Source organism: Scyliorhinus canicula, chromosome 7 (assembly GCF_902713615.1).
Source record: "Scyliorhinus canicula chromosome 7, sScyCan1.1, whole genome shotgun sequence".
Lineage (NCBI taxonomy): Eukaryota > Metazoa > Chordata > Chondrichthyes > Carcharhiniformes > Scyliorhinidae > Scyliorhinus > Scyliorhinus canicula.
In genome coordinates, this window is record NC_052152.1 from 201,109,705 (window position 1) to 201,131,171 (window position 21,467).

The 21,467-nt window shown below is 44.4% G+C and overlaps 1 protein-coding gene across 1 annotated transcript in view; it reads left to right on the forward strand.

Moving 5' to 3' along the window:
- The first annotated feature begins 6,535 nt into the window (after nucleotides 1-6,535).
- Nucleotides 6,536-21,467, forward strand: part of rbm39a (RNA binding motif protein 39a) — a 62,019-nt gene continuing 47,087 nt past the window's right edge. Inside the window, 6 exon segments of the mRNA XM_038803711.1 lie at nucleotides 6,536-6,915; nucleotides 12,473-12,645; nucleotides 14,422-14,491; nucleotides 17,161-17,214; nucleotides 18,928-19,121; nucleotides 20,583-20,600. Of these exon segments, the coding sequence (XP_038659639.1) occupies nucleotides 12,644-12,645; nucleotides 14,422-14,491; nucleotides 17,161-17,214; nucleotides 18,928-19,121; nucleotides 20,583-20,600 (338 nt within the window). The 5' untranslated portion in view covers nucleotides 6,536-6,915; nucleotides 12,473-12,643.

Genomic DNA, 21,467 nt, shown 5'->3' on the forward strand with positions numbered 1-21,467 from the left:
CATGTATTACTTTACAGTATTGTTTCTTGCATGCTGTATAAACAATGCATACCGTACATAGGGAAGGAAGGCGAGACTGCAGAATATAATGTTACAGTTACAGCAAGGTGTAGAGAAAAGATCAATTTAATACGAGGTAGGTCCATTCAAAAGTCTGATGGCAGTAGGGAAGAAGCTGTTCTTGAGTCAGTTGGTACGTGACCTCAAACTTTGGTGCCTTTTTCCTGACGAAGGAGGTGGAAGAGAGTATGTCCGGGGTGCGTGGGGTCCTTAATCATGCTGGCTGCCATTCTGAGGCAGCGGGAATTATAGACAGAGTCGATGGATGGGAGGCTGGTTTGCGTGATGGACTGGGCTACATTCACGACCTTTTGTAGATTCCTGCGGTCTTGGGCAGAGCAGGCTCCATTCCAAGCTGTGATACAACCAGAAAGAATGTTTTCTATGGTGCATCTGTAGAAGTTGGTGAGGGTCGTAGCTGACATGCCAAATTTCCTTAGTCTTCTGAGAAAGTAGAGTCATTGGTGGGCTACAGTGTCGGCATGGGGGGACCAGAACAGGTTGTTGGTGATCTGTACACCTACAAACTTGAAGCTTTCGACCCTTTCTACTTCGTTCCCATTGATGTAGACAGGGGTACGTTCTCCACTACGCTTCCTGAAGTCGATGACAATCTCCTTTGTTTTGCTGACATTGAGGGAGAGATTATTGTCATCGCACCAATTCACCAGATTCTCTATCTCGTTCCTGTTCTCTGTCTCGTCATTGTTTGAGATCTGACCCACTACGGTGGTGTCATCAGCAAATTTGAAAATCGAGTTGGAGGGGAATTTGGCCACACAGTCATAGGTGTATAAGGAGTATAGTAGGGGGCTGAGGACACAGCCTTGTGGGGCACCGGTGTTGAGGATGATCGTGGAGGAGGTGTTGTTGCCACCCGAAGGTGAGCAAACGCAAGCAATCCAGGTGTCCCAAACAATCATCGAAGATCTGTCCCAAATCCAGAATGCAGACGAGTCCCTCAAACAACTTTTAAACGGCACCTACCCAGCCCCTTATGATAAATGTAAGGACATACTTACTAAACAGGATGGCATTGTTTTAAAGGAAGGAGTTTATGTGGTCCCCACTGAGGATAGAAACCAACTAATATACCAGTTCCATGACGGACACGGACATCAGGGAATAGACACTACGATTTGCCCATTGAAAAACTTTGTGCTGGTGGCCTGAATTGAAAAGCGACGTCACCCATTATGTTGCAAGCTGCTTCATTTGTGCTCAAAATAATCTCGATCGTTATGCAAAGAAGGGGCAATTAAGACACACCAGTCCTGTAGAGTGCCCCTGGACAAATCTTCAAATCGATTACATTGGTCCCCTCCCACCCTGCAGAAATGGTTTAAAAAATGTTCTGGTCATCATCGTCACCTTTACTAAATGGGCCGAAGCCTTTCCCACCCTTTCCAACACAGCAAAAGCTACAGCTAAAATTCTGACCCTCCAAATATTCACGCGCTGGGGTCTTCCACCCAGCGTCGAGTCAGACCAAGGCACCCACTACACTGGCAGGGTAATGCAAAATGTAATGGCTATCTTTGGGATGAAACTGAATTTCCACATAGCATACCACCCCCAGTCCAGTGGCATTGTCAAGCGAATGAACCAAACTCTAAAATCAATTATCAGAAAAACGGTGCAGCAAAACACCACTTGGGACATAGTCCTTCCCTTCACCCTCATGCTCATTAGGAACACGATTTCCAGCTCAGCAGGCTTCACCCCTCACACACTTATGACTGGTAGGTCCATGAAAGGAATTGAGTACTTGTTAGGACTTGATTTGGCCAACCCCGCAGTAACCGCCCTCACCCACGAAAAACAGATTACAGAGAACATTAAAGAGGCACAACTGGCTGCTGCTGTCCGACTAGGCACTAGAAAAAGGCAGAGTAAAGCCTACTTTGACCAAAATGTCCACCCCATAGAATATACAGTCGGCCAGCAAGTTATGATCTCGCTGTACAACCCAAGCTCCTTCCTATCCCCTAAATTCGCCGGCCCCTACATCATTTCAGACAAAGTAAACCCTTCTGTTTATAAGATAGCGTACCCTAACGGCAAGACTGGTTGGTTCCACAACAATCAACTCAAAACGTATGGAGTCCAACGTACTCACGCTCACCACGTCACCTTGCCAATGACGCTCACATCCCATGAACGTTAATTTTTTAAAAACGATCTGGAATGGCCTGTTTCCGTGCTGTAAATTCTCATTGATATTGTGCAACTCTACAATGAGAACATATTTCGCGGTGAGTTAGCATTTTCATTCTGCAGTTTGGTTTTGTGAACCTGCTGTCTGTTGATTGGACCTGATGACTGCTGAACCTGATTAAAGCTTTGGGTGTCCTTCACGGTTTTATTGTTAGCAGGAAATGGCACAGACACAGTGTTCGATGTAATGTACTGGAAAAAGAGGTGATTGAGAGGCCGGGAATAGGATTGGGAAAGGAATGTGCCACACATCCCACAAAAGGCTGGGCGTAATTATCACTCAGCGGTTTCCCATAGCAGCACCTTCAATTTGGAAGAAGTGTAAGAGTCCTTCCTGTCATTTCCTTTGTTCCCATTTATTTTGTTTTATTTTAATTATTTTTTGATCCGATTACTCGTAATTGGGATGTGCCTTTAAGCAGAAGGCTCACAGTTGAAACTGCCAACTTGCCAAGACCCTTCCCAGGAGGGAGGGGGCAGAGTAGAAAGCGGGTGGGGAGAGAGAGAGGGATAGGGGGAAGGGTATGAAGGGATGGGGAGGGCAGAGGTGGAGGGAGAGAGCAAAGGTGGGGGGGGTGGGTGGCATTAGTGGGAGCTGAGAGGAGGAAAGTGTAGAGGAGGGAGCGGGAGAGTGCAGAGGGGGGAGGGGAGAGCACAGAGGGGGGGAGCGGGAGACAGCGCAGAGGGGGGAGCGGGAGACAGCGCAGAGGGGGGAGCGGGAGACAGTGCAGAGGGGGAGGGGGAGAGCGCAGAGGGGGCGGGGGAGAGCGCAGAGGGGGAGAGCGCAGGGGGGAGAGCGCAGGGGGGAGAGCGCAGAGGTGGGAGGGGAGAGCTCAGAGGAGGAGAGCTCAGGGGGGAGGAGGGGAGCGCAGAGGGGGTGAGGGGAGTGCGCAGAGGGGGAAGGGGAGAGCACAGAGGGGAAGGGGAGACAGTGCAGAGGAGGGAGGGGGAGAACGCAGAGGGGGAGGGGGAGAGCGCAGAGGGGGTGAGGGGAGAGCGCAGAGGGGGTGAGGGGAGAGCGCAGAGGGGGGGAGGGGAGAGCACAGGGGGAGGGGGAGAGCGCAGCGGGGGAGGGGGAGAGCGCAGAGGGGGAGGGGAGTGCGCGGAGGGGGGAGGGGAGAGTGCAGAGGGGGGAGGGGGAGAGCGCAAAAGGGGAGGGGGTGAGCGCAGAGGGGGGAGGGGGAGTGTGCAGTGGGGGAGGGGTGAGCGCAGAGGGGGGAGGGGGAGTGTGCAGTGGGGGAGGGGTGAGCGCAGAGGGGGGAGGGGGAGTGTGCAGAGGGGGGAGCAGGAGAGCCCAGAGGGGGGAGGGGGAGAGCGCAGAGGGGGTAGGCGGAGAAAGTGCAGTGGGGAGAGAGGGAAGAGCGCTGAGGGGGGAAGGGAAGCGCGGAGAGGGGAGAGCGCAGAAGGGGGAGAGGGAGGCAGCGCAGAGGGTGGGGGGAGAGCGCAGAGGGGGGAGGGGGAGAGCACAGAGGTGGGAGGTGGAGTGCAGGGGGGGGGATGGGGAGAGCGCAGAGGGGGGAGAGCGCAGAGGGGGGAGAGCGCAGAGGGGGGAGTAGGAGAGTGCAGAGGGGGCAGGGGGAGAGCGCAGAGGGGGGAGAGCGCAGAGGGAGGAGGCGGGGGAGTGCAGAGGGGGGGAGCGGGAGACTGTAGAGGGGGGAGGGGGGAGTGCAGAAGGGGGAGAGTGCAGGGGGAGCAGGAGAGTGCAGAGGAGGGAGAGCGCAGAGGGGGGAGGGGAGAGTGCAGAGGGGGGAGGGGGAGAGTGCAGAGGGGGGAGAATGCAGAGGGGGAGGGGGAGAGTGCAGAGTGGGAGAGTGCGGAGGGGGAGAGTGCGGGGGAGGGGGGAGAGTGCGGAGGGGGGAGGGGGAGAGTGCGGAGGGGGGAGGGGGAGTGCAGAGGGGGAGGGGGAGAGTGCAGAGGGGGGGAGGGGGAGAGTTCAGAGGGGGAGGGGAGTGTGCAGAGGGGGGAGGGAGAGAGAGCGCAGAGGGAAAGAGCACAGTGGGTGGGAGGGGGAGAGGGCAGACGGGGAGGAGAGAGCGCAGAGGGGGAGGGGAATGGGGGAGGGGGAGAGCGCAGGGGAGAGGGGGAGCACAGGGGGGAGGGGGAGAGCACAGCGGAGAGGGGAGAGCAGAGGGCAGGAGGGGAACACAGGGGGAGCAGGAGAGCACAGGGGGAGAGAGGAGAGGGGGTGGGAAGAAGGGGGGAAAACAGAGGGGGAGTGGTGAGCACATGAGAGCGGGAGAGCAGAGGGGGACAGGGAGAACAGTGGCGGAGGGGTGGAGTTGATGGGGAGGGGATGAACAGAGAGGGAGGGAAGAGCAGAGAGAGGGGGAGAGCACATAGAGGGAGGGAACAGAGGAGAGAGGGTGAGTGCACAGAGGGAGAGAGTGGGGGAGGGAGGGGAGAGAGCAGGGGAGGGAGAGGAGAGCGGGGAGGGAGAGGAGAGAGCGGGGGAGGGAGAGGAGAGAGCGGGGGAGGGAGAGGAGAGAGCGAGGGAGGGAGGAGAGAGCAAGGGAGGGAGAGAAGGGGGAAGAGGAGACCTGGGGAAGAATAGAGGAGCGAGGGGAAGCAGAACAGAGGGCGCTGGGGAGAGCAGAGGGGTGAGAGCAGTGGGGTAGAGCAGAGTTGGAGCAGAGGGAGATGGGGAGAGCAGAGAGGGATTGGGTTGGGGGATGAGGTTGAGAAATGGGAGGAAAGGGGTTGGGTTGAGGGAGAGGGTTCAGGTTGAGAGAGGTGGTTTAGAATAGGAATTTGAGGGATGGGGCTGGGTGTTCGGGTTGAGGGGGTTCAGGTAAGTTTGAAGGAGTGTTGGGGTTTGAGGGATGGCCAAGGGATGGGATTTTGAGGGAGGTGGATAGGGCTGGGAGGCTGAGGGAATGTTGTTGAGTTGAGGGATGGAGTTGATGGAGGGTTGGGGTTGAGGGAAGTTTGGGAAGTTGAGGGATGGGGCTGAGGGAGACTTGGGGGGTTTGAGGGAAGGTTGAGATATGGGGTTGATGGAGACGGAGTTGAGGGAGGGTTGGGAGGTTGAGGGAAGTTTGGGAAGTTGAGGGAAGTTTGGGTCAAGGTTGAGGGAGTTTGAGGGAAGGTTGAGGGATGGGGGTTGGAGGGTTTAGAGGGAGGGTAGGGAGTTTGGGAACATTGAGGGATGAGGTTGAGGGATGGTTGGGGGTTTGAGGGAAGGTTGAGGGGGAGCTGGGGAGTTTGAGGGTTGGGAGGTTTTAGGGAAGGTGGAGGGATGGGGGTTTTGAGGGCTGGGGGGGTTGAGGGCTGGGGGGTTGAGGGAAGGTGGAGGGATGGGGAGAAGGGTTTTGAGGGATGGGGTTGAGAGTTTAAGGGAAGGTTGGGAGTTTAAGGAAAGATTAGGGGTTAGAGGGAAGGTTAGGGGTTTGAGGGTTGGGTGGGTTTGAGGGATGGTTGGGAGTTTGAGTGAGGATTGAGGGAGTTTGAGGGAAGGTTGGGAGTTTGAGGGAAGTTTGGGTCAAGGTTGAGGGAGCGTTGGGGGAGTTTGAGGGAAGGTTGAGGGATGGGGGTTGGAGGGTTTAGAGGGAGGGTAGGGAGTTTGGGTAAGGTTGGGAAAATTGAGGGATGAGGTTGAGGGACGGTTGGGGGTTTGAGGGAAGGTTGAGGGAGAGTTGGGGGAGTTTGAGGGTTGGGAGGTTTTAGGGAAGGTGGAGGGATGGAGGTTTGAGGACTGGGGGGTTGAGGGAAGGTGGAGGGATGGGAAGAAGGGTTTTGAGGGATGGGGTTGAGAGTTTGAGGGAAGGTTGGGAGTTTGAGGGAAGGTTAGGGGTTTGAGGGTTGGGTGGGTTTGAGGGATGGTTGGGAGTTTGAGTGAGGATTGAGGGAGTTTGAGGGAAGGTTGGGAGTTTGAGGGAAGGTTGGGGGAGTTTGAGTGAGGGATGGTTTAGGAGTTTGAGTGAGGGTTGAGGGATGGTTTGGGAGTTTGAGTGAGGGTTGAAGGGAGGTTGGGAGTTTGAGTGAGGGTTGAGGGATGGTTTGGGAGTTTGAGTGAGGGTTGAAGGAAGGTTGGGAGTTTGAGTGAGGGTTGAGGGATGGTTGGGGGAGGGTTGAGGGATGGTTGGGGGAAGGTTGGCCTCCCTATTGAGCCTTGTTGGGAGAAACGTCACTGAGGTTGCCAGTGCGACCTGGTTGCCATGGCGGCGGGCGGCTGGCGCGCGGGCGGGACGCGAGCAGCGTGACGCGCTGCCCCTGCGACACGTCATTGGTAAACCCCGTGCGGCGCTGGCGGCCGGGACGGAACGGGCGCCATTTTGTTGTGGCTTTCAGCGGTCGAGGTCGCTTGTCTGTTCAGGTGTCCGTGAGAGCAAAGGAAAAGTACACGTACCCGCACAAACCATACACACACACTGCGCACCTAACTCAGAGAACCTCGATTTTCTAAAGAAAAATATTTTAAAAAACTTCTTTGCCTCGCAGATCCGTCTTTAAAAAAAAAAGTACACGCATATATCACTTAAAAAAAAAAGAAGCGTGAGCGAGGCCTAAGGGCGGAAGACGAGGCCGAGCAGCAAGGCCTCAAACCCGGGGCTTGAGGAGGCGAAGAGTCAGCATCAAGCCGGCGGAGGAAGGCCCTCAACCTGCAGATTCGACCGGATTCGCGCACTGTTTAATTTTAAGGTAATTTTCGGGCCTTCCCACCTCCGCAGGAGGTTTGTTTTTTAATTTGCCGACCTTCCTCCCTCCCTAGGCCGCGTGTTGTTCGGGCGGTGTTGGAACAGGCCCCGTTTGAACCTCGGAACAAACAGCCGGGCCGCTTTCGTCACATTTATTTATTTTAAACCGATCGACGGCGCCGGCAAGTGTCCGAAGGGAGGATTTGGGCGGTCAAATGTCGGCAGCTCTCCCCGAGTGATTAAGCAACACGCTGGGGTGGGAGTGAATAAATAATCCACCCTCCCGGTTAATGCGCCATGAGTTGAATCCTCCCCCCCCCCCCCCCAAAAGTCGACGGTGGACATTTTAAGAAGTCTCACAACACCAGGTTAAAGTCCAACATGTTTGTTTCAAACACTAGCTTTCGGGGCACTGCTCCTGCCTCAGGTTTAACCCGGGGACGGAAATGAAGGTGCATAACGGAAAAATCGACCCCAATCGTTTTGGCCAGTGCCCCAGTCCCAGAGCCACTCAACAGAGACTGGCTGCCGGGCAGAGGGTTTCAGTCTGCAGTGTCCCACTGGGGTGGGGAATGCATTTGTTTGCAGGCGGGATGGGTGTGGGGGTAAAGCCAGGGCCTTGCACTGTGAACTTAGGAAGACCTCGAATGGCGTTGACTAGCTCGTTGCAGGGGGGGGGGGGGGAGACTTAAGAAAGCTTCGAGTTTATTTTTGTTGTCTATGTGCGTGTTGGGGGGATGATGATCAAGGCTATTACCCAGAATGTTCAGTTGTAGGAATTTTCATGGATCTGTTCCCAATACACTGCGGGCAAACCCAGGTCAGTTTGAGAAGTGTGAGCGTGTTTTTGGAGATCAGATTGGCCCTCAACTGATTCTTGGACCGGCCCAACTTTTGTTTCTGATTTTTAAGACAGCTCGCTGGAGACACCCGCCTGAGACGAGGAGCAGGAGTGGGCCCCCGGGAGCCTGCACCACCATTCAGTGTGATCGTGGCTCACCCTCTATCTCAATGCCACATTTTCCAGCCTTCCCATAACCCTTGATGCCATTAAAATCGCAGAGAATTATCTATCTCTTGGATGCATTCAGTAACTTGGTCTTCACAGCCTTCTGTGGTAGAGAATGCCACAGGTTGGCTCCTCTTTGGGTGAAGGCATTTTTCCTCTTCCCAATCCCAAATGATTTTGTTAAATGGTAATTTTTTTTTGCAGGGATGCAGTTTAAAATTAAAATAAGTGACCTACCTGAGTTGCGACCCGTAAGGTTGCATATAGGGCTGGTTTAGCGTAGGGCTAAATCACTGGCTTTGAAAGCAGGCCAAGGCAGGCCAGCAATTCCCGTAGGAGCCTCCCCGAACAGGCGCCGGAATGTGGCGACTAGGGGCGTTTCACAGTAACTTCATTGAAGCCTACTTGTGACAATAAGCGATTTTCAGTTGTTGCCTCTCTTGTCATTTTATGTGGAGGAGGCAAGAACCATTTCATTATGTCAGCCCAGTTTATTCATGTTCTCAAGGCTTGGACACGAATTCCAAGGTCTTAATTCTGAACATTCGTTATAATACTGAAAGGTTCAGTTCATTGAAAGCTTATTTTGGACTTGGGTTTTAGCTTTTTCTGGTGTCGTACGTAAGTCCGACTAAATACGTTTATTTTAATTTTGAAGAAACAGTTCTGTGGTGATTGAATATGATGTATTAGTTTTGAACACCTGGCTTTACATTAAAATTCATATTGTATTTAAATTGGTGGAGATTACCATTCACAATCACCATGAGTTGAAGTATGTCTTTATTGAAAATAGCTGAGTTGGGGCATGTATAGTTTGAAAAGTAATTTTTATGGGAAAATTTACTTGGTGCATGCAAGTGCTTCTAAATTGTAGAATGGCAAGTGACAATTCAAGCCTTTTTGTTTTGCAGTATAAGAACAAACTTAGACCATCCAATACCTCAAACCTGTTCCACTAGGTTATTAGATTGTGGCTGACCTGTACCTCAACTCAGCCATCATATTTCTTGGCCTGGTGCCCTCTGATGTAAAGCCATGATGGGGCACACCAGTCCCAACCCAAATGAAACCCCAGAAACTAAAACAGAAGCCAGGGCTTGACATATTTCCCAAACAAGTTCTCAGGCATTTTATAATTATGGTATATTCACTTCAAGAGCACATTAGAAAGGTCCACAGCTTTTCCTATATTGCAATCATGCAATTAATGCTAATAATTATTTTAAATGAAACATTGGCATCTTTCATACGCTATCCTGTCAGCATCATGCCTGTAACAGGGATCAAAGGAACAGGAGTGTGATATTCAGCTTTCATGCTTTTCTACCAGTCAATCAATTGGTAGGTATTCTGTGCCTCTGCTCCAGCTGCCTGTCTTTGCTCACTATACCTGGTTGCCCTTATCTAATAAACATCAATCTTTTTAATAAATATTTCTATTTCACCTATTTGATAAATACATAATAAAACGGGGGGGGGGGGGGGGGAGGAGGAGAGAAGTAAGTGTCCGTGGCCCTCCCGCCCCCAACAAAACCCTACCCCACTCTCCCTAACAGCTGACTGTGACCAGCTCTTTAAAGTACAAAATAAACGGCTGTGATCTTTTCTAGAACCCCTCCATTGCACCCTTCCTGCTGAACTTCTCAAGGTGAATACACTCCATAAGATTCCCCAGCCATACAGAGGCACTGGGTGGAGAAGCTGACCTCCACCCCAACAGAATCCGCATGCGAGCAATCAGTGAGGTGAAGGCTAAGACATCCGCTCCCGTCTGCAGTTCCGACAGATCTGGCACCCTGGATATTTCCCCGAAGGGACTATGTTCCAAATCAATTTGTAGAGTCGCTGACATGGTGCTGAAGACCCAAAAACTCGGCAACTCAGGACATGACCAGAACATGTGTACATAGTTGGCCGGGCCCCTCCCACACCACTTATACTTGTCCTCTACTCCGGTAAACAGCTGACTCATCCTAGACCTCATTAGATGCACTCTGTATACCACCGTTAATGCTATAAGCCCAAGTCTTACGCAGAAAGATGTGGCATTCACTCTTCGCAGTACTTCACACCACACCCTATCCTCCAATTCCTCCTCCCACATAACCGTAACCACCTCCAGTGACGCAACATTCTCCAAGATACTCCTGTAAACTCCCGGAGTACTCCCCTCCTCCATCCCTTTAAGCGACATTCCATCCACCCCCTTATCCTCTCAACCCCTAAACTTAGCATCTAATCATGCCAGTTCGAACATATGGCTTGCACAAATCTGCACCAATTTCGACACCGCCCCTAATTTAAAGTGCTGCTGAAATTGTCTCCATATTTTCAATGTGGCGGCCACCACTGGGTCACCCAAATATTTCCCTGGGGAGAATGGAAGTGAGGCCAAAGCCCACAGTCCTGACCCCCTACTTGAACCGTATTCCATCCTTACCCACATTTTAATTCAATAAAAAATCTGGAATTAAAAGTCGAGTGCATGAACCATTGTCGATTGTTGTAAAAACTCACCTGGTTCACTAATGTCCCTTAGGGAAGGACATTTTCCATCCTTACCTGGTCTGGCTTGCACGTGACTCCAGGCCCACACAGGGCTGGTTTAGCTCACTGGGCTAATCGCTGGCTTTTAAAGCAGGCCAGCAGCACGGTTCGATTCCCGTACCAGCCTCCCCGGACAGGCGCCGGAATGTGGCGACTAGGGGCTTTTCACAGTACCTTCATTGAAGCCTACTCGTGACAATAAGTGATTTTCATTTCATTTTCAAATGTGGTTGACTTTTTTTTAAATGCCTCGGGTGGGCAATAAATGCTGGCTCAGCAAGTGATGCCAACATCCCATGGATTTTATGTGCCACCCCAAGGCTCCTTTCAACTCCATGTGCCTTTTTGCTAATCTCCTGTATGGAACTTTTATCATATTTCTGGAAGTTTATAAAAAGTTCAACTAAATTAGTCTATGATTCACCCATCGCAAATCTATGCTGACTGATAGGCTTATGGCTATCTACGTACCTTCTAGATTCCAGTTACTTCTTTGCTGATAGGTGAAAGGTTTTTGGATAGGTGGTTTTTTCCTTTTTTGCTTAAATCTTAATTGCTTAAAAATGAAAGCCATCAGATCCTGGAGATTTGTCTACCTTAAGACCTGTTATTTTCTCCAGTATTATTTTTGTACATATGTTTGTACTTGGAATTAAATCCATAAAGTTTCTCTCTACTTGTTTGCCTTTTTGTGACACTGCTATTTTTGTCCTCTTCCTGAGCAGTGAAAACTGACATGATTAACACGTCTACCGTTTCCTCATTGTTTAATTTGTAGCATTGCCTGCATCCCAGGCCCATGTTTCTCCTTTCCACTCAACATATTTCTAGAAGCATTTGCTGTTAGGTTTAATATCCCTTGCAAGTTTTCATATTTCTTTTTTGCACTTATTGCTTTCTTTGTTACCTTTAATAGGTCTCGCCACCGTCTAGGATTTCCACTTCTCTTTCCCTTTATGGAAACCTTTTCTTTAAACTTGATACTGTCTCTTAACTCAATTGTTGTGGCAGTATTGCCTTTTAGGGGAGGTGTACTGGTTTTGCATCATACCAAATACTTCTTTGAATACCAGTTTTGCTGCTGTTTGCTCCTGCTAAATGTGATAATGCTAATAGGCTTTTCTTTTTGATAGATTTTGGGTAAATTAACAAACTTGTCAGATGGAAAACTAACACAATAGATCCATTAAATTGGTCAGGTAAACTTTACTTTTATTTCTGTTCATTTATAATTTCTGACTTCAATTGAGGCTGGCTACTTCAGGACAACTAATTCTAAGAGATAGGGCCCAAAAAGATTAATGTACTTAATTTATTATGTCAAATGTGACTTTCCATTTTTCTATCTTCAGAAATTAGTTGTCCAATCCGTGATGTGAACAGTCTTTCTGATGTCTTTGAAGAATATTTAACAAGGCACCAATGCTGTATCAGCACGTTTGGACAAATTCTAGGAACAGGATTGCCTCTCTCATTTCCTGAAGATTGTATGCCTATAAGGTTTTATGAATTTGCCAGTGTCATCCCTCCCATCACTTTTTTTGAACACTGTGTCATAACTGGAGCAATTATGCAAATTTTTAAACAATTTCCAGTTTTGTGCGGGAAAGTCCGCAAATACGTATGTAACTTTCCCATGATATTTGTTTTAGATCACCATTCTGGGGATTTAATTATCTAGTGTTAATGGATCCTGAGAATAAAACCGTGGCTATTTTTCTTTGAAGGCCTCAGGAAAGGTTTTTCTGTTTTTTAGAAATCTAAATTGTGAAGAAAAATGTATCCGGCAATGTATATATGCAAATGAAATATTCATGCAACTGAAATCCTGATGCAATCAAATTCTGTCAAGTGGTTCAGTAGGAAGGTTCCATGGAAGTAAACTGTTATCTAGGGGATGTCAGATAGTTGTGGGGGTGGCAGTTAGAGTACTATCCACTTTGCTGAAGAAGAATGTCATGTGCAATTGTAAAAAGAATCATTTTGTACCTATGTGTTGCAGATTCTCCTGTGTTGTTGAAAAAGGAGGGCTGATTTTCTACGGACTGCTAACAAGCCCCTCAAAAAATCTACAATATTATATATCCCTATATTTGAAGGATGGAGCCGTAATTGTTGCTACGCCTTCACTGCAAAATCTGTGACAGTAGAAATTCTGTAACCATCAAATTTCATGTAAATTTCTCTGCAATTTCTATCCACTAAGCCGCGTTGTATTTTTCATACATTGTAAAACTATTCCAAAAAATAGTTCCTCCTTTGGAATAAATTCATTTTTTGTTTTAAGTAGCAGTCAGTGGCACTTGCAGTGCTTAAGTTTTGCACAAGTCAGCCAGGTTTCATCTCACTACATTGCATTGTTTCCCTGATGCGCAAGTAAACAGGAGCTATGTTGAAGACAGAATGAAAAAAATAATAATGTGATATCACATAGAGAAACAATGGCAGACTAAAAGTCCATCTGAATAACTGTTTAAAGCATTTTGTAAGCTGAATTTTTAAATTTCAGCACAAAGTAAAATCATCCCAAGACTATCCATGAAATGGGTAATTTTTTCTGTAATTAAATAAAAATATCCTAAAATATCAACTTTGATATATCTTTTGGTCAGTGCTTGTTATATCAATGAAACATGATGAGTAAATGATCAGGGTAAGTGGCTAAGTTCCAAGCCTCATGAAATACAGAATCTAGCTTGAACAACTTGAACCTGGAGAAAACCTGACTGTGTTAAATTATTGCCATGCTGAAACTGATTACTTATGACTTAATTTACTTTTCCTACTTAAATCTTTGATTTAAGTGGGGTGGGGGGAAGAGAAATCAGTGACCTTACTGGAGCCATGATTTTGTGCTCGCCACACTCTGATGATCTGGATGTACCAAGCTGCAGGTTGATGGTTACCTGAACCAGAAAATGCAATGCATTTTCCCGTAGATGTTTTGGCTTCCATACATCTGTCATAGTGCACTCGCTGGTTTGAGTAACCTTTTAGAATGTGGTGCTATTAAAAAATCAACAAAGCAAAATATATATTTCCAAAAGGGCAGCTCTAATGAAGGCTTTCTATACCAGAATATTCAATTTTTAATGGTCTAAGCAGTCTCTTATTTAAATCATTATAATTGTATTCAGTATAGTTGAAAATCATTTGTGTTTTTTAACTGGTTTTTCTGGACTATGTTGGAAATGAAGTAATTTATCTTAAAACATAATTTCTTCACTTAGACTGTTCTGGTATTGCTGAGCATGTCTAAATTTTGTGTGATGCTTTTATTTGTGACTTTTACAGTTTTTTTGTCTGAAAGCTACTTCTGAGATCTCTAGGGATACCAGTGGAATCATCTGTGTAAACAGGAGATTTCTTAAAACATTCTACTAAAGTTTTCACATGGGAAAACTTTACCAATGCTGCTTTAAGTAGAATCGTCAGTGGATATGCTCAGTGTGACCAAAATATTAAAAACAATCTGTTCCTCAAATTTGATTTTGCTCATCGTTGTATTTTTTTAGTGGAGGCATGTAGTAAATGACTTTTTTCTTTCAATCATCAGGCAAAACAAATAGCAAGATTTGAAATTCTACCAAATTAGCTGCTAAATAATTTGCCTGATTATCGTGATGTATTTTATAAAAGATTTAGCAGCTTATTTTGTGTTCTGCACATCCAGATATTAAAATAGACCACAAGAAAGAAAGCTTCAGTTAGATCTTTGGGGTATTTCAGAAATGTTACTAAGGGTTTGTCTTTACTCCAGTCCCTCCTAAAGCAAAAAAGTGCAGTTTGTCATGAAGTATGACAATGTTTGGGGATGAGAAGTGGGTAGACTTGCTAAACAATTAGGAAGAATATCCAAACATTAATCATTGTAACCTGTTTAGAAGACATTCTGATTCAAAACTATTACTGTATTCTTAATTGTCCCTGCTCCTGTTGTATGTTTTTCAGGTGGCAATCCGAAAAGATGGCAGATGACTTGGATATTGAAGCACTGCTCGAGGCACCTTACAGGAAGGAGGTGAGGAGCAATGGCACCCACACAGGTCATAAAATACAGAACAATATAGCACCATTTATGAAACTACTGCTGTGCTATACTCATTGACTATCACAGTTCCATAACCCTTTCATTTTAATATTTACTGCATATAGAATACAGATATTTCACTACATTTAAGTAAAGTTTTTCTTTACTGTTGAGCTGGTTCTGCAACTAGAAATGAGATCTTTTTTTGCAGTAGTTTCGATTAGAGTGATGAATAAATGCCCATCTATCTCTTTTTGTAGACTTGCCTAGTGATATCACATCTCTACTACCATGAATACAGCTTTGATTCCAGTCTGAACTATCAAACAATAAGGTAGTAATTGCGTGAAGTATCGCTGTTCTGTGGTACCCTGGGTAAAAACCCAAACCCCAAGAAAAGATGGCCTATTCTTTGGTATAGCAACAAGGTGAAAGTACGGTTTTAAACAGTAAACTTATTGCATTGTAGTATCAAAGAGTAGATGAATTGTAAACAACAACAAAAAAAATCCATTATTTAGAGGTTTTAGAAGAGAAACTAATATTCTGCATGCAAAAAAAGTTTCACAGAACCTAAACGTAAACTATATTGATCTGTTAAATTTTACTTTCACTGTATGTAATGCATTTATACTATTGATAGAATAAAATTCTACAGAAAACACGGCCCTGTTTACACAGAGAAATCAAGATTCGTGATTGGAAGTTTACAAAATGGCTGGTTTTGCAGTCTCATGCAGGCTGGGTGTAGGGAGTTCCAAGTGGTGGGCCATTGAATCTCAGTTATGCAGTTTATAATTTCAAATAAAAGATTCCAGAGTATGGGCTAGAGTCATTGTCCAGAAGATAGACGCTAATGTATTTGTTCCAATAAATTATATTGAGATTCCCAATCTTTTGGTCACGCCTTTGCTGCAGTCGTAGCAGTTGGAAGCTTAACTGTGGAGTTTTGGGTGGTCTGCAAAGACTCCTGAGGGTATATCCCTATTGTTAGTAAAGCAGAATGTAGTTGAAATACCTTTTTGTTTTTGTATTCTTTAAATAGTTAAATTCTGAGCAAATTTATTCCTTGTTCAGGAATTGTTATACAGGCTCAGCTCAAGATATTAAGACAAAGGAACATAGCGATAAATTAGTATTGTGATAGTTGGGCTTCTTGTTGCCTGTTCTCCAGTAAATTTTATAATACAACCTGAGTAAGCCTACAAAAAGTAATCCATCTAACTTTTAAACCTAAAGATAAATTTTAGGCTATTTATGTGCCAGTAGGTAGAGCGCTTGTATCCGATTGGTGTTTCGCTGAACGAAGTGGGATAAATGTAGATGCACATGAAACGTGTGTCTGAAACATTCTCTACAAACTACAGAACAAATGCATAACGTCTTTCATCTGTTCTAACACAATATTTTGTTTTGACTAGCTCAAGGCTTGACGGTCCTTCTGCAAATTGTATAACTTTGCTATACAGAATGCTATTTGTCACACTACACATACACGTAGGGGTAAGGGAGGAACCTTTCGCAATCTAATATGAAACTGCTGCCAGATACTTGAGAATTATTTTTTTCTGGAAGCTTTTAAGTAAACTGCTTTTGCAGTACAATATCAAAGCATACTTCCTCTGCAGTGTTACCAAGTTTAACTCTGGTCTTGCATTTAATTTTATGATTACTTTTAGTGGGGAGTGACATTTAAAACTGAGTCTGTCACGTGATTACAGTAATGCAGATTTTAGTGTCAGTGACAGATCATTTTAATTTGCATGCTTTCAGACTTACCATAAAACTTAAACTTTGAAGGGAGCTTATACTGTGGAACAAGTGCCAACATAATTAGTAGATTTGGGGGGGGGGTTTAAAAGAAACACCACGAGTTTTGCAACAGTTAACCAAATATAAATTAACAAGGAACTTCACTGTGCATGTAATTATGTGCTCAGTTTTTAATGAACTTCATAAGAATGTTCTGTGATCAAAGGGTGTCATAAACTTTGTGGTGCAATTTGGAAAAGAAGGCGCGCATTTTGAAAAATAAATAGATTGTGATGTGATTCGTCAAGCTTTGCCGCTGCAAAATAGTTGGATTGTGTTTGAATAGTGCTTTTTTTCATTTTACCTGGTTTAATATAAATAATGTTCCCTGTGTAAACAGGACCACATTTAGGGAATGATTAGGCTGAACTGGTGGATTATTGAAGACTTCAGATTTCTTGGGAATCGGCGTTACTAAGAGGTGTGATTCCCTGTTTGCTTCAGGGCGAGATGTGTGAGAGAGGTGACTTCAAGCTCTTACAGTCGCACCCTTCCAGCACAAATGGGCGAAGACGTGAGGAACAGGACTGGTCGCAGGAAATCAACTGTGGCTTACAGCTAACACAGCCACACATGTCTTAGGCACACTTTTAGCACTGGTACTGATCGGTGTGTCAGTAGCAGCAAGATAATCTATCTTCCTAAATTCCTAATTTTAAATTATGTAATTAATAAAATCTAATGTCTATAGAAGGGTCCGTTTCATAGAAACTTTAGAGTTTCTAATATAAGTAATATTTTTTTAAATCATTATGTTCTATATTTTCTTATTCCCTCTTCCCTTCCCCTCACGACTTGCAAAATGTTTCCCCTTCGTCATTCTGATGTTCTTCTGTCGACCTGCCTAGGATGAGAACAAATCGAGCAAAGCCAATGGACAAGAGGAGCGTAGTAAAAAGTAAGTATTTAAACAAAGCCCAAAATTTGATAAGATATCATGTTTCTAATTTGAAATGCTTCGATATGGTCAGTACAAAATTAGGATTTTCCTTTATAGTTCAGTTTGTAAGCATGTGAGATGTTTCTCACTATATTTTCATCTGATGCTTTTAAAACCTGGAGAAATCTTGAGCAAAGATTTTCCTCTTAAAGAACAGAGTGCAAGAGCTTGTGGAGTAAAGCCTTCATGCAACAATTGGATACAAGGTGCTCTCTCACTTCCACAGTGTCCAATTTTGAGGTGAAGACTTTTAAGGCCTTATGCCCTGACACCGAAAATGACAGTTTATATGAGTACTGTTTCTTTAAGTAACTGAACATCTCCTTTTTAAGAAACTACTGTATTGATAGATCATCTTCCCCCGGATCTAAATTTTGTAAATTTTAGCTGTGATGGTGGAATACTGCAATTACTGTAGCATTCAGAATAGTTTTTATTGCTGTTAGGTTAGTCCTATGGAGCTAAACCTGTACCTGTAAAATATTGGTTGGGCATTTAAAAAATTGAACTTCCATTTGATCTGGCAATCTAGATCTGGACATCAGTTTCAACGGTCTGAATTCGCCGATCATTTCAAAAGCCTTGCTTGGTGCATTGATAGCACGTGGAGTTTCTGATGCTGATGTTTATTTCCCTTGAATCTGTCAAGAAATCAAAATTTCAGCGGTGCAATGCCTTGCTCTGAACTCGCCTTGTGCCTCAGTGAGGATTGAATATAAGAGTCCAGACTATTTACATTGACCTTTGTTTTCCTCCTTCTTTCACGTGGCTATTGTTATTAGTTATTTGATCTCATGGAGTGTTTCCATCTCCAGATGAGTTTGAAGGATTTGTAGAAAGTTATTTCTGAGGTGTTTAGTTTACCAGTGACCTTAGAGCTCATAATGTATATGCTGTACCACATAATGTTACAGTTCCTCTGATCCAGTTCTTGAATAAAGAATCTATCCAGAGGATATAGTTTCTGTTTTATTAAATCCTCTTGTTTTAAGCATGTTGATTTAGTCATTCCACAACTTTGTAAATTGACAGACTATAGACCGAAGTTTATGCAACCTGATATTTTTAAGCCCTGGTACCTATTATTCCAGAGAATTTGTGCTGTACCCCCACAAGTCTAATTTAGTTAAAAACTGAATGCAACATTCTTGTTGGAGTTTGACCAAGGCTCTGTATATTTGAAGCGTGGCTTCCTCGTTTACACACTCTAACTTCCTTAAGATAAAGGCCATTGGTTTTTGATTACTTACATGTGCACTTCTTGTGGATTTGTTACATGAATACCAAAGTAACTTTACTTCACTATTCCTATTTTCTTTAATTTTATGTGTTCATATCCAGCTATAGAAAATATTCTGGTATATTTCTCCAATGCAATTTGCATAACTTCACTTTTCCACAATTTACTTCATCTTCCATAATTTTTCTCAGTCTTTTGATATCCCCCATGTTCTACTCCAATCCACACGGCTTTGTATATATTTGGTGCTATTGTAGAGATTTGGTTTCATAGTACATATTAGCATTGTGTCATTTGGCTATAGAAGCATGCTGTGAAATTTGCGCTCTCCCATATGTAACTTGAGCTGCTTTGAATTAATAGTAACACACTGTCCTGCAATCAGCAGGTATTGATTTATATGATTACATGATGTCACTTACATTGTTTCCTCAGGAAAAGAAGAGCCGAAGTCGCAGTCACAGTCGTGAAAGAAAGAGAAGCAGAAGCAAAGAGCGCAGGCGCAGCAAAGAGCGAGACAGGAAGAGAAGCAGGAGCAGAGAGAGAAAGAGCAGCAAGAGTAGAGAACATCGTCGCAGTCGAAGCAAGGACCGCCGGAGGGTAGAACGAGGCCGTTATAGGAGCCCATTGTATGTTCACTTTTTAAAAACCGTTTCGCTCTTTGAAAGCTTAACCGCACTGCCCCTTAAATATAAACCAAAGATGCTGGAAATATTCAGTGGGCAAGGCAGCATCTGCGCGAACGAAACAATTAATCTTTGCAGTTGATTACCTTTTATGAATGGGATTCTGATGGAGGGTTGTCAACCTGAAAGTTGAGCACTGTTCTGTCTCTACAGATGCTGCCTGGCTGTCCTGTCTATTTTTAGCATATTCTGTTTTTATTTAAGACTTTCAACATCTGCAATACCTTCCTTTTGAGACCTTAATTATTTTTCAGCTGACGTGCATTTACTAAACATAAGTGCTGCTAAAATAATTTCTAGCTACAGAATTAGATAGGAATGCTTGGGGAGTAGGTTCAAAGCGTGTCAATGTGTTCACATCCAATGCTGTAAGTAATAGGATATTACAAATTTGTATTGGTCCTGAACTGGTTTGAGGTCCGTCTTTTTAGCATGTGTAGACCTAACCAGAACAAATCTGTTTTGGGTAGAATATCATACATACCTTAATTTATTTCAGGATATATTTTGTATTGTACAAGCAAGTGTTTTAATTCCTCCGTTAATACAGGACCAAAATTTATGAATCAAAACATAACTAGTGGTCAACATCCAAATTTCTGGCAGAGGTGAAAATTTCTGCCACTGTTACTTCTACACAGATACAGTTAATGTGTAATATAGTTGTGTCCATCCTGACTCTTAGCTAGTTATCTCTATACTTGCTGTTCCAGTAATGCATTGAATAATGTCTCATGCTAGGTATATTGCAACCAATGTACTAGCACATTAGTTTCTCAGTGGATCGAATCCTCGTGCTTTCTTTTATTCTCTCCAGAGTCACTTGACGGGACAAAAGGCTAATCACAATTACTTTTACTTCAAGGGCAAAACTTGTAAAATTGATGATGGGCAGTTTTTTAATGTAATCTTCCTCTCAGAAATAAATCTACACCAGCCTGAACAACATTAGCAGCACAGATAGCTAATATGAGACGGATAATTGGGAATTATTGTGTGCCAATTCGAGAGTTAAAACAAGGGCCTAGCAAGAGAGAAAGTGTTACTTGTGGGGTATTTTTAATCTATTTCTCTGCTCTTGGTGCAGCTTCTAATCCTGATGTTCTAATATGGTACTGGTATGGTATACATTTTCAATTCTGTAAAGGTTTTCTTTAAACTTCAGAAATACTTGAAGATTGCTCTTAGATTCAATTATGAAATCAGTTCTGAGAAAACGCTGTTCCATTCTAATTGCACCTGCAGTTCACGAGTTGGCAGCGTGTTCCTGTGTTAGCCACAAGATGGCTGTTGCGAAAGTAGTAGTAGTTTAAACTGACCTCAGTCAAAACAGTGGAATTGCTGATGCTTTAGAAGTTGAGTGTGTACTCATGTAAATTCTTTCTACCATCTTTACCTGCTTAGTTTGGAGAAGCGACTTATGTAAGTATTTGTAGTATTATTTCTAATCCCTACAATTATACTCATGGTCAAAACTGAAAGCTGTTTTAACCTTCAGCTTGTGAGAATGGGGACTATGCTGTGACATGTTAATTATCAATAGTAGTGTTAAATTAATATCTCACAAGCTTGGTCTGAAAATCTTTCATGTGGTTCTGTTCTTTTGAAATGGGCATGAATCGCCACAAACATTGCAACCACCATACCTTTAAAATTGCTTTATTTAGTTTGATTGTCAGAATTTGATAAGATACTGCTTGACATTCCATTCTTATACTCTGGTAATGGATAACATACCACAATTCAAATATTGATGGTGCCCAAATAACTCGGAAACTTAAACGTTTACCCAAAATTTTAGCCAGTTGGTGATTTCTTGGTTGGTTGCTTCCTCCTTTCCTCGCCTGTTTTCCTGCATAACACCTCCCCCAAAGAAAGCCTGTTTAGGACCATATTTGCATCTAGAGATAGTCATCCTGTGCATTTAATCACAATTATCTTTAGAATGAAACTTCATTCTTTTAATGTTATGTTTTATAATTTCTGCCAAACTTTTTTAAACAGAAAACTCTTCAATTTAGCCCATCCTTTATCAACACTTGAGGTGATGTGCAACTATCTTAAAATGGTTGACTAATTTTATATTGTGAAGAAATTGTGTAATTGCAATTGCATAGCCTTTAGAGTGGAGGCACCCCCCCCCCCCCCCCCCCCCCCCAAAAGAAAGGACTGAACAAAAAAGGTTTACATACTGTTTTTGTAGAGGGGCATTCTTAAAATAATTTTAATTACTGTATAGTAAAAAAACCTCTAGATTATGTATATTGGATAGACACTGGGCTCAGTGTA